Source organism: Amblyomma mixtum, chromosome 3, assembly GCF_055824585.1.
Source record: "Amblyomma mixtum isolate Tamu chromosome 3, ASM5582458v1, whole genome shotgun sequence".
NCBI lineage: Eukaryota > Metazoa > Arthropoda > Arachnida > Ixodida > Ixodidae > Amblyomma > Amblyomma mixtum.
In genome coordinates, this window is record NC_143014.1 from 393,833,164 (window position 1) to 393,844,582 (window position 11,419).

The window sequence follows — 11,419 nt, forward strand, 5'->3', positions numbered from 1 at the left end:
GTATGGAGACAGAACACTGAGGGCGGAGCTGTCCAATCGGATCCGCAGCAAGACGGAGAGCAGCTACCTCTGAGGCAGTTGAGCTGGCCGAAGAACGCCGACATGTTCTGGAGATATTGAGCGAAGGAATGCGAGGGACGGACCCTCCCATGCACGTCGGATGGTCGCTGCCTGTCATCGAGTGCTCCAGCCCCCTCGGCACTTCGTTACTTCTGTTGGTCATTCTGTTGGACTGTTGGTCATTCTGTTGGTCATTCTGTTGGACTTCTCGCCCTCTCCACACAAGATCTCCCTGCCTAGCTCCCGTGCGCCTTGCCTGGTGTGCACGTGCTGCGCCTCCGTTCTCGGACCACCCTCCCCAACCCTCGGACTCACAACACCCTCCCCCCCTCCCCTGGCTCTGAGCAGCGATCCCCGCACAGGGCAGCAGAAGAGAAAGCCACAATCTCCTCCCCAAACACGCGTGTTTAGGGCACTGATTGGCGCCTCTGCGCGTTTTTCTCGCTTCCAATCACGGTATTAGTGCGCCGAAATAGCGCGCTCATCACGCGCCGTTCGTTCTTTGTACGAGAAGCATTAATCTGGAGCACGTTACAAAGACAATGCACTTATTATCTCTGTCCGTGAAAAACGAGTGAGCGTTACAATCTACGGCGCGTTAGAATCGAGTAAATGCGGTACCATTGCGTTATTTTCCTTCCAACTGTTATTGACATAACACAAATTTACTCAGACTGCCATGAAATATATACTGCAGCTTGCTTACATTGTTAATTTTTAAGTCGAGTTCTATTTTGAAGTAGTCGTCGCTAATTTTCACACATTTCATCGTGCAGCGATCAATACCTACACTAAAGGCTCTCTCAGTGCATGCGCTGGAGGGAAGGGTGGCGGTATTACAGCGTATGAACACGTTGCGCACCAGCTCGTAGTTGTGCATTGCTTCGATGGTAGTGTCTTTAGTTCCTCTGTGAAGCGCCACGCTTCGTTGTTGCTCCGTGCTTTGTGTGTAAGCCTTCGCGTTGGGTGTAGTGGGAGGCAAGTTGAGGCGCCGTCTAAGAGCGGTGAAGAGGATCGAAGAGCAGAGCGGTGAAGTGATATTTATCGGGCCGAGAACTGCCGTAGAAAATGGTAGTGACCCGGTTGTAGTCCGGACACTATCGCGCGCGATGATTCTCCACAGCCGGTTGTGATGTTTGCCCTCAGATTGACGTTCTCAAAGTTGTACCGTTGTGTACAGCTTGTTTTTGAAACTAGTAACTGATTACCAATAATCAGCTACAGAAAAAAGTAATTGAATTACCCGAAACATTACCGCTCGAAAAAAGTAATACGTTAATTACAAAATTACAAGAAAACGTAATTGGGTGGAAGTTTTCATTTCCTTATAACGCTTACGTGCAACTCTGTTTTGGAGGATGGAAGTGGGGTGGAGAGGTTGGTCGAGAGGGGCGGTGGGTAGCGGTGGGTGGGTGAAAGCCCCTCAGGTAAGGGGTTGGGTAGGTTGCTGGTGGGTCGTGCTGGAGGAACTCCGTCTTGGAATTCGATTCACCTTCGCTTTTTCGTTTCGCTGCCGCGTGGGCATGTATAGTGGGAGGAGGCTGTGTGTATTGTGGAAGTATAGAGGGGCTCGTGGTGGGCGCCGCTTCTGGAGGGTAGAGTAGTTGCATGGCGCCTCTCGAGGTTGAAGATGGGTGGGGTGGGAAGGTGGACCGAGAGGGGCGATGGGTGGGAGGGAAGCTAAGGGGGTGCGGTGGGGAGGCGGCAGGTCGGTGGTGCTATCTGGACGATGGAGGTATTACCCTCCGAGGCTACACGAATAATACCCCTGTCACACGGGCATTTCGAAGACCCTCGAGTCGAGGGCCTTCGAGATTTTCGATCGCCATCGAACTCGAGGGAGTTGTGGCGCTGCTACACGGCAAATCTCAATGGCCATTGAAATGGTTCTCGCGTCTTACGCCAAGGATGTGTGGCGCCACAGTCGCTACTTTTGATTTTGCGCAAATAAGAAAAATGTTTTTATAAACCGAAATTATAATGTAATAATGAACTTTTTTTGGAGGCGTAGAAAGCTTGTAGCTATTATTAAAGGCTTATTACGTTTTCTTGTAAGACATTTTTGTTTGTAGTTTGTACAATTTGCTGTCGAAGTTTTGTAACGCTCTGGAAACACTGACACCGGTGGCGTTTCCGTGGTCTCTTTGCTTCCTACTGCTTCGTGCATAGGTCGTGCTTTTTCGTGCTCTCGCTTACGGAGGTTCCAATCTCTCGAATCCTGCGTGTTGGTGCCTTTTCACCGCCATGGGTGACGAAGCGCGACACACTCGGGATGCACAGACGGAGGTCATGGTGCTTCTGGCTGCCATCGCTCAGCTTGACGCTGACATCGAGGCGTCGAAAGCCGAAGCAGATCGGATCGAAGAAGAGCTTGTTTACGTCAGTGCACTGAACGCGTCCATATTCGCATGCGGCAGGACCGTTAACCGCGAAAGGTGGTGTTTTGACCGGAACACGAAGTGGTTTGAGGAGACGCTGCCGCAGCTTGGCGAAAGGTACTTTAAGTGCGCGTTTCGTGTGACGCCTGCTACCTTCCGCTACATTGTCGACACTGTGCGACCGCTGCTCGAGCGGCAAGACACCAACATGAGGGAAGCTATCCCTGCCGACAAGCGAGTCGCCATCGGGCTGTACCGGTTGTGCTCTTCAAGCGAAGAACGCAGCATCGATGAGTTGTTCGCCGTCGGACGCTCGACAGTGAACCAGGCGTACCGCGAGCTTTGCGAGGCCGTTGTCCACCTAATGGAAGGTGACTGGGTGAAGATGCCGACGCTGGACACCATGCCTGAACACATCAAGGAGTTCAACGCAGCGTGCCAGTTTCCGCAAGCGGTCGGAGCGTTGGACAGGTGCCACTTTCCCGTGTCACCTCCCAAGGAAAACGCCGCGGACTACAGGAACTACAAAGGATGGTAAGCAACAATGCTAACATAGGGACGAGTTGGTTGACTATATCGGAGTCTTATGCGAAACTAAAAAACACAAAGGGACCAAATAACAAACGAAACAGGCGCAATTGCAAGTGCCTACCGGCGTGAGTGTCAATTTGACTTTGCGAGCGAAACAAGCATTTTCACCGCTAGTGTCAGGCAGTGTGTTGTCCCCTCATAGCATGCAGATGATTCTCCCGAGAGCAAGCACAGGCATATTGTATGCATTGTAATGTTGTCCCCTCAAAACATGCAGATGTGTCTCCCGAGAGCAAGTAGGGGCATATTGTATGCATTGTAATGTTATGCTCAAATCACTATCATCATGTGCAATGTGTCAGTCATGTTAACCGCATATTTTATTTGCAGGTACAGCATCATCCTGCTTGCCCTTGTGGACCACCGGTACAGGTTCCTGTACATAAAAGTTGGCTCGCCAGGCCGCTGCCATGATTCACACGTTTACAGTGGCTCCAAGCTGGAACAAGCCGTGAATGGACCACTGTTTCGTCAGCCACGTGCCATCATGGGTGGCAGAGCAGTGCCTTCGGTCATTGTGTGCGACCAGGCATTCCCGCTTTCCACCAACTTAATGAAGCCATTCAGCCACCGCGGAAACCTGACCAGTGATGACAGGCTTTTCAACTACCGCCTGTCCAAAGCCAGGAGAGTGGTCGAAAATGCCTTTGGCAGGCTGAAGGCCCGGTACCGCTTCATTTTGAAGCGCATGGAATGTTCGATAGAAAATTCCCGCCTGGCTATTCGTGCGTGCTGCATTTTGAACAATGTGTGCGAGGAGTTTGGAGATGCGGTCCTGCAGCAGTGGCTAACAGAGCTGGAAAGCAACAACGATGGTCTCCAGCAGCCACAGCACTGTACAGATGTTCAAGAATGCACTGGCTGTGAAGTGAGGACGGCGCTTGTGCACTTTTTCAAGCATGGATGAGTTCCATAGCCGGTGCGGCTGCTTACACCCTGCAGTGTACCAGGAATGTGATGTGATTGACGGTCGCCTCAACAAGAACGGTCCTTTTCCGGGCCACCAAGAGTCTGCCTTGGCAGAACCATGGAGATGACGTCTCCGGAACCGTTTGTTCCCTTCTCAAATCAGTGTCATTATTTACAACTTAATCTAGACGCAGACAGCTATCTGCGTACTTGATCTTAAGGTTCACAGTATTTAACTTTATCAACCTCATTTTTTGTAGCAATCAAGAGCTCATTACACAAACACACACATGCCTCCGTGTGGAACTAAGAAACACTGCAGAACATTTGAAAGCCAAATCATAGGGTATGAAACATGGTTTTCCATTTGGCAGTATTTTTTCCATGCCTCCAGCAGTAGACAGCATTGAAAATTTCAGTGCCAAAAGGTTTTCACTGTAATGTTTGAGACCCTGGTGAAATGACAAATGCATAGAAAAAAGAAACAGCTTGCACTGTATTAATGTCATTTCAGTGGCGTCACTGTTTTGTGTACAATAAAAATGCGGAAGCTGTTTGTGTCAGCTCAGTAGGGACAGGTAGGAACTGAATTGCAAAAAAATTGCAACTTGTAGGAAGCAACATGCCAAAGTAGGTGCGCCAGCAATCCTGGACAGAAATGACAGACGAGTGGTATGCATGCAAGCATGTTCTGCATAGCTAATGCTTAATGCACAGCATGTCTATACACGATCCAGCATTACACCACAGGGTTGAGCTGGTCATGTTTGCACTGCTGACGTCTTACGGCACACATTCAGGCCATGGTATTGTAATGAACACATAGAAATTAGAATAAACTAGCTTTTATTGCTTTACTTGCTGCAGAATTTTGCTAGGGCGTTCACTAGCTTCTCTTGCAGAGCAATCTGCCTCTCTCTCTGCTCGAATTCCTTCGCCCGAGCTGCTTGTAAGGTCTCCCGCAAGAGTTTCTGCTCTTGCAGGAGCCCTCCATGAATTTCAGCCAGAGCACCTGCCCCCCTTTTCCTCTTTCTGGAGGGAGGCTGGCCTGTGGCTGGTGTCACAGCCTCGGCTGCGACACCCGACGATGTGGCTGGTGTGGCAGCCAATGCTGTGGCTGGTGTGGCAGGTGATAGGGCTCCTGGTGACCCGGCAGCTGATGATACGGCTGCTGGTGACCCGACTGCTGGTGGTGTCATCGGCTGCGGTGACCCTGTGTCATGGTCATCGAAGGGCAGCGTGTCGTGCACTGCCATTGTGGTGGTGACGGCTTCAGCGGTTTCACCTTGTTCCATCTGATGAATGATCTGCGTGGCAGTCAAACTGTTAGGCAGGGCAAGAACAGAATAGGCAGCTAAAGATGACTTTTGCAAAACTCCACAGTTCACGTTTCCATTTGGTACTGGGTGGCCACACATCCATTACATTCTTAAGCAGCACGCACAGCTCACCTTACTGACATGACTAGGCTGAAATAAGCACTGCTTAGTGTTAGTTCTCACAGTGATTTTGAGGCAAACCCTGTTATGCTGGGTTCACTGCCATTATTATACTGGCGGTATCTTGCAGCAATTAATCTCCTGCAGAAAGCTGTAAATAAAAGCCTTTCTGTGAAGACATGCTGGCTAAAATCACTTAAGATGCCGCAGTTTCTGCAGCTGTCAATCTTTATAGATGCTGACTGCAATTTCCATTTGAGAATTCCCATCATTGACTTCAAAATAAGCATTTGCAAAGCACTATTAAAGAAAATGATGAGCTAATGTGATTAGCTCTTGCACTACCAAGCATGCTGTGCAGCACTAATAGCTGCTATAAATACTACAACATACCTCTTCAACTGTTATGTCGCTTTCCTGTGCCGTGGAGGGATCATTGGCCGGCAGCGTGCCAAGGAACTGGTGTATGCGCCGGAAGAATTCCCATGTGACCGCTCCAGAACCGGTCGTTCTCTTCCTCAGCCACAATCTGAAAGTTTTTTGCAAGGGCGACTGAGACAAGAAAAAAAATTGGAGGACACTTCAGCTTCGCCTGGTAGGCCAGAGCGCCTTGCAGCGCTGCCAGGGAGTCCGCTGAACGCCATCGCTCGTTCGGCGCGGCGCTTTTTAGGAAAGAAAATGATGCAGCAACGTTCTCACTTGTCTTGCTGGACATCCGAACCGCGCATGATACGCAGCGCCCGATTATAGGTAACCGGTTCGAATCCCTGCCGCGAACTAGGCTCCAACTTAACTAGTACGTTTATGGTGCACGAAACGTTGGATCGTATGACACCATCCGGAACGTTCTGGGCTAAACGGGTGGCATGATACGATTTTTTCCGACGCGCGGTGCTCGGAACTACTACGACGCCGACGGCTTTTCGACCGAACGCGCTATATGAATACCGCTGTATACGCCGTCACGTAATAAAGGAAAGTGCTGTGACGAGCTGTACCAACACCGCTGTATACGCTGTCGCGTAATAAAGGCAAGTGCTGACGATCAATGTGTCATTTCGTGCTGCCCTACGTAAAACTGGACTGACTGTAGTCACTTGAGTCAGCAATGTTTACAAACTGCGCTGCTGAGAAAGATGCGAGTATGCAGCGCAGTGAAAAACAATGTTGCGTTACAAAGGGCGTCTCAAAAACAACGCTGACAAGGCTGCGAACTTTTTACCGCGACAGACCGCATGCTTGCAATCCGCGCGCACAGAAAAGCCACTTACGGTACGTTTGCCCCAAGTTTTCGATCTTGTTGTGAACTTGGGCGCGCGTCCTATAGTAGCCGGCTTCTCGTAAACGTTGAGCAATTTCTTCGTACACGCCGCCGTTCCTCTTCTGACGACGCAAGTCGGCGAGGCGATCTTCCCATAAGTCTATCAACATAAGCGTTTCCCGGTCTCCCCACAACTGCCGTGGCGCCGACGTCATTTCAGAAAAAATAAAATAAAACAAAAAAGCTGAGACAGAAAAATTAAGGGGGACGTAAAAGACCTCGCACCACCGCAGGCAGAATAAAAAATAACGCGTGGGGTGGAATCGGCGGAAAATATACAAAAAAAATCCAGGAAAATTGTATGAAAAACTATCGCGTAAAAAGTTATCTGAGGACTACATCAAAATGGCTGAGCTTTTCGTTGTTTGCTTCTCGCACGCTTGTTACTGCGAGCGAGAGTATGAAATTAATGCGTTGTAAACCAAAACCATACAATTGTTAAATAATTTTATAGGCTAATATTTTTCTGCCTGCTTTAAAGTTTAGGAGAAGAACGTTTTTTCACGCTCTCATGCCGCAAACGCACCGTGCACGAGAGTGCGCGTTGGCGCCGCTCGAAGCAACGCTAGCAACCTTGGGAGCGCTCGAAGGCCCTCGAAATCTCGATAGAGTTCCGGGCTGCTCCGTTGACTCGATAGACTATTGAGTCGATGGCCATTGAAACTGGCCGTGTAGCAGCGCTCGATCGCCTTCGAGTCGATAGTCTATCGACTCGAGGGCCTTCGAAATGCCCGTGTGACAGGGGTATAAGACTGCTCACTAAAAAAAGAAATAACCATCTCCGAGGCTGCAGATGTCGGTATTTTCGCACTAGGACACTGGTACATGCTTTCGCAGTAAAAGTCTTCCCCGAGCGGGATTCGAACCGACTCCAGCGCCAACAGAGCAGCTTTGTTTTCCGACGCCTTAGACCGCTCTGTCATCGCCGTTTTTTTTTTTTCAGAATTAATTGTTTATTAACAGTAATACATACGATTGTTGCACGAGACAAAAAAAAAACAGAAAAGAGGGTCTATGAATTCTAATATGGGCGTTCATATACAGCAAGACAACGATGAAAGTAGCCCTGAAGGATGCAATATACATGCGATTATACCGCTGTTTTTTCTTTGTTCGATGGTCCGACTTTTTTTTTACAGAAAACTTGGTCAAAATTTCTTTCAGCTCTGTGCTACAATGGGGCCAACGGCTGGCACCAGGTAAGAAGCAGAATGCTTTAGTTCAGGGGTTCTCAAACTTGTTTGCTTGGAGGAACCCCAAAAGCCTTCAATAAGTTCCAGGGAACCCCCCCCCCCCCCCCGCTTTCACTTACCTAGCAATGTTGTCGAGGGCATTTTTGCAAAGGGAAAGTTGCAGAGGTTCAATGTTTATGTGATGTGTGATGGGTGGTACTGCTTCCCTTTTAAGAGCAAGTCAAAGCGTGGCTCAGTAGCACTCAGAGCCAGTCTCATATCAGCTGCCGGGTCAGGGACGTTGAGGGTTCTCGCGGAACACAAAAAGACAGCCCGCGGAACCCCTGTGTTCCGCGGAACCCAGTTTGAGAACCCCTGCTTTAGTTAGTGCGCCAATTAATTAAAGGCGTTAGTTTGCACTTTTAATGTTTAGTTTAGGGGGATTGTTGTAGCAGCAGATTTGGAGATCATCCTCCGAACAGTCTAGCCAAAAAAAGTTTCATGAACGAAATTTAAGCGCGCTTAACAAGGCGAGAAAAAGTCACCCTGGTAGGAGGCTTCACACTGTAACCCACCGCCAATGAGCGCCTCTCATGTCGATCGCTCCGCCCTGCGCTGTGCATCACACTGCCGACATCACCTGATGCCCAGACGGGCGGGCCGGCGGTATCGCTGCCAGTTTCGCCTCGCTCCACGGCTTCGTGTTGGAACCCCATTAGGAACTGAATATTATATAGCCGTGAGCCCCTAAAAGGTCACTTTGAGCTCCATCTATTCCGTTAACATCGGGTGACAGCTGATTATCGAGATATTTCCTGTTTGTTTTGCTTCAAGCAGAATAACCCAAGCAAAACTGGCTGACTGCCGCCCATTGGCCCGCGCTCGGCTTGTGGCAGAATTTCGATGTAATCGGCTCACGAGCTTGGCAAAAGCGCGGGTCGAAATGGGGAGCCAGGAGCACAGGCAACACCTCGGTCACCGACCCTGGACCGGCCATTTAGGCCCACCAGATGAAAAGCGAGAGGCCGGCTGTGCGTTGGGCCTGCGCGGTGGCCGAGCGCTCCTATACACAGCTTGCAACCGGCACGCTGGTGCTGATTCGCCAGTCACTAGCTGACTCCATATTTTAGCGATGATGCTTCCGGGCAAAAATCTGAAATCTTCAATGGCAACCTGCATACGTCGTCACGATTTACAAACTGAAGTTCTTTTTAAGCATGAAATGCTTTTAGCTCCCGTTGTCGGCAGTGGGGTGACGTCACGCCGAGACCGAGAGCCATAATCCGGGCACTGAATTCCACTCATCCGGGCTCTGAAACGAGAACATCCGGGCACCGTACGAGACTTAACGAGATTCAACGAGACTCTCTAAGCCCTCCTACGGGACCGGCATACAAGCGCCGGTTGCTCTCCAAACGAGTCACAAAAAATACTGCTGCCAGTGTCTTCTCAATGTTTATCAAGATATCAGTCGAGCTGTGCATTTTATAATGCACGGAATTATAATTTCCGATTTCTAATAACGCGTGCAAAAAGCACATACATGCCACAATACACTTCGTTGTCATACGTGATCTGTTAGGGGCTTTGAGAGAAGGCCGCTTAGAGAAAGAGAACCCGCGTCTTTCGGGACAGCAGCCGAGCACCATAACCACTGAGCCACCGCGGCGGCCATTTGAGGAAAGGAAGTGCACATACCTTGCTCCCTGGGTCAGTGGACGCCTGAATCGCGCTTATAGGTACGTGGGGTGATGAGAAAGAGATGTGGGCTGCAGGACCCTCATCCTGAGACCTGCTATGCCACTGCAGACTGACAACGCAAGACCACGCATGCGATGGAATTATTGTATACCGACCAGCTCCTTGCATGTAGAAGGCGGCATTATAGCTAATTGTTATCGCGCATTTCACGCTAATGTTCTATTTACCAAACCTCGACGTATATGAACCAAGCTGATTACCACTGCTAACTACAAAAAAAAAGTCGTTTATAGTGCTCTCAGTGTTTTTAGCCTTCAAACCGCCGCCGCGGTGGCTCAGGGGTTATGGCGCTCATATCTTGACTCGCTTTGGGAAGTTAAACCCCCATCTATAGCCCACATTCTTTGTGACTGTCCTGCCTACAGCTCCGAAAGGCAGTCTCTCAGCCGTGCGCTGGAGCGCCTAGATCCACGCCCACTGACGGAAATGAAGATTCTCGGCCACTGGCCGCGTTGATCGTCGGCGGTGAAGGCCTCCAAGACACTGCTCCGCTTCTTGAGAACTTGTGGCCTGCATGATAGGCTGTGACTACAACGAACTGTGACTTTTTAGAGTGACTTCAGTTTTCTGCTACTCTTTTTTCTATTTCTCTTTCTTTTATCCCCTCTTTCCTTTCCCCCGTGAAGGGTAGCAAACCTATTATTCTTCCGGTTATTCTTCCTGCCGTTCCTCTTCTACCTCCTCCTCCCTCCTCCCCTCCTTAAACCCCCCTAATTCATCCAATCCGCATTCATTCAACTTCCTTCTGCGTCATCACCTTAAGTTTATAAACTTGTATAATGAGCCGCCGAAGGTATTTCACCCTTAACATATTAGCTCTCGTACTGGGCACAGGTTCTAGAGCGCAGCTCTTAGGCGTCCGTTTCTGCGTTTCTGCGTTTCGCGGCGTCGCCGGTGTGCGTTATAACCAGCAGTGGTTTTGTTCTTTAAACTGGATCATATTTTTGGTTTTTCATTTATTGGTCATATGCATGGGAATAGAGATTAGTGTTCTGTCGTGCTGCAGTTTTTCATGAGGCAGGAGGTGTCCCAAGTGCTTTTCGGCTACCGTCGGCTAACTTGCTGCGTGTGTGCTTCGACCCACGCTTTGGTGATTGTGAAGACATGTCGTCCCTTGGCGTGGTGCCTTCTTACGTGTTCTGCTTGTACACAATACAGTTTTGTACACAACGCAGAGGAAGGCACCAAAATTTTTCCTTCTAGCATCGGAGTGTTAGCAGGACATGCTTTCAGCAGGTCTTTTCTGTTTGCTTCGACGTTTGTTAAGGGCCAGCGGTCCACAACATGCTCAACGTGTACAACATGGTCGCTGTGTCTGTAGTCAATTACAACATCTCTTCTTCAGGGTGTAACTCATCTTGTGTGGCACTGTTTGTATTATAAAATCGCAGCATGCTCTGCCTCATGGCATTTGGTTGACTCTGTCTGCTTGCTTTCGACTGCTTCTTTCACATGCTGCATACAATTATACAACAATAAACTATTTTAGAGCGCAGCTCTTTGGCGCCTGTTTCTGCGTTTCGCGGCATCGCCGTCGCCGTCGCCATTGTCCTCCGTTGTCCGTTGTAACCAGCAGTGGACACCCTATAAGCTGCGAAAGCAATGGAGCGGGAGCTTGGAAAGGAGAGAGTAAAAGCGCAGCCTCCTCCTCTTCTTGGCAGCTGTGCATAGCAACCGTGACGTCACGCAGAAGCGGTAGAACGAGCGCGCGCGCATCGGCGGTGGCCGCTACACCGCCGCTCCTTCGCCAGACGTCTCGTTGGAGTCGAGTGAGTGAGACGCATGGCT

General features: G+C 49.8%; 2 protein-coding genes across 2 annotated transcripts; one reads left to right on the plus strand and one right to left on the minus strand.

Annotated features, from left to right (window-relative positions):
• The first annotated feature begins 2,646 nt into the window (after nt 1–2,646).
• LOC149357210 (uncharacterized) lies at nt 2,647–3,936 on the plus strand. Its single transcript, XM_089576534.1, has 2 exons — nt 2,647–2,972; nt 3,360–3,936. The coding sequence occupies exons 1-2, from the start codon at nt 2,647–2,649 to the stop codon at nt 3,934–3,936; spliced, it is 903 nt and encodes a 300-aa protein (XP_089432660.1).
• Nucleotides 3,937–4,792: 856 nt separating this feature from the next.
• On the minus strand, nt 4,793–6,853 carry LOC149357211 (uncharacterized). Its single transcript, XM_089576535.1, has 3 exons — nt 6,630–6,853; nt 5,771–5,894; nt 4,793–5,245 (listed from the first exon to the last, which is right to left on the minus strand). The coding sequence occupies exons 1-3, from the start codon at nt 6,851–6,853 to the stop codon at nt 4,793–4,795; spliced, it is 801 nt and encodes a 266-aa protein (XP_089432661.1).
• Nucleotides 6,854–11,419: the final 4,566 nt, after the last annotated feature.

What these genes read in the sequence shown, in the direction of transcription:
- LOC149357211 (XM_089576535.1), bottom strand. Translation starts at nt 6,853, where the DNA reads ATGACGTCGGCGCCACGGCAGTTGTGGGGAGACCGGGAAACGCTTATG. An exon ending in CGTAAGTGGCTTTTCTGTGC is followed by an intron (nt 5,895 to 6,629) that starts GCGCGGATTGCA and finishes ATTGTGGCTGAG; the next exon opens with GAAGAGAACGACCGGTTCTG. An exon ending in GCGACATAACAGTTGAAGAG is followed by an intron (nt 5,246 to 5,770) that starts GTATGTTGTAGT and finishes ACTGCCACGCAG; the next exon opens with ATCATTCATCAGATGGAACA.
- LOC149357210 (XM_089576534.1), top strand. Translation starts at nt 2,647, where the DNA reads ATGAGGGAAGCTATCCCTGCCGACAAGCGAGTCGCCATCGGGCTGTAC. An exon ending in TACAGGAACTACAAAGGATG is followed by an intron (nt 2,973 to 3,359) that starts GTAAGCAACAAT and finishes TTTTATTTGCAG; the next exon opens with GTACAGCATCATCCTGCTTG.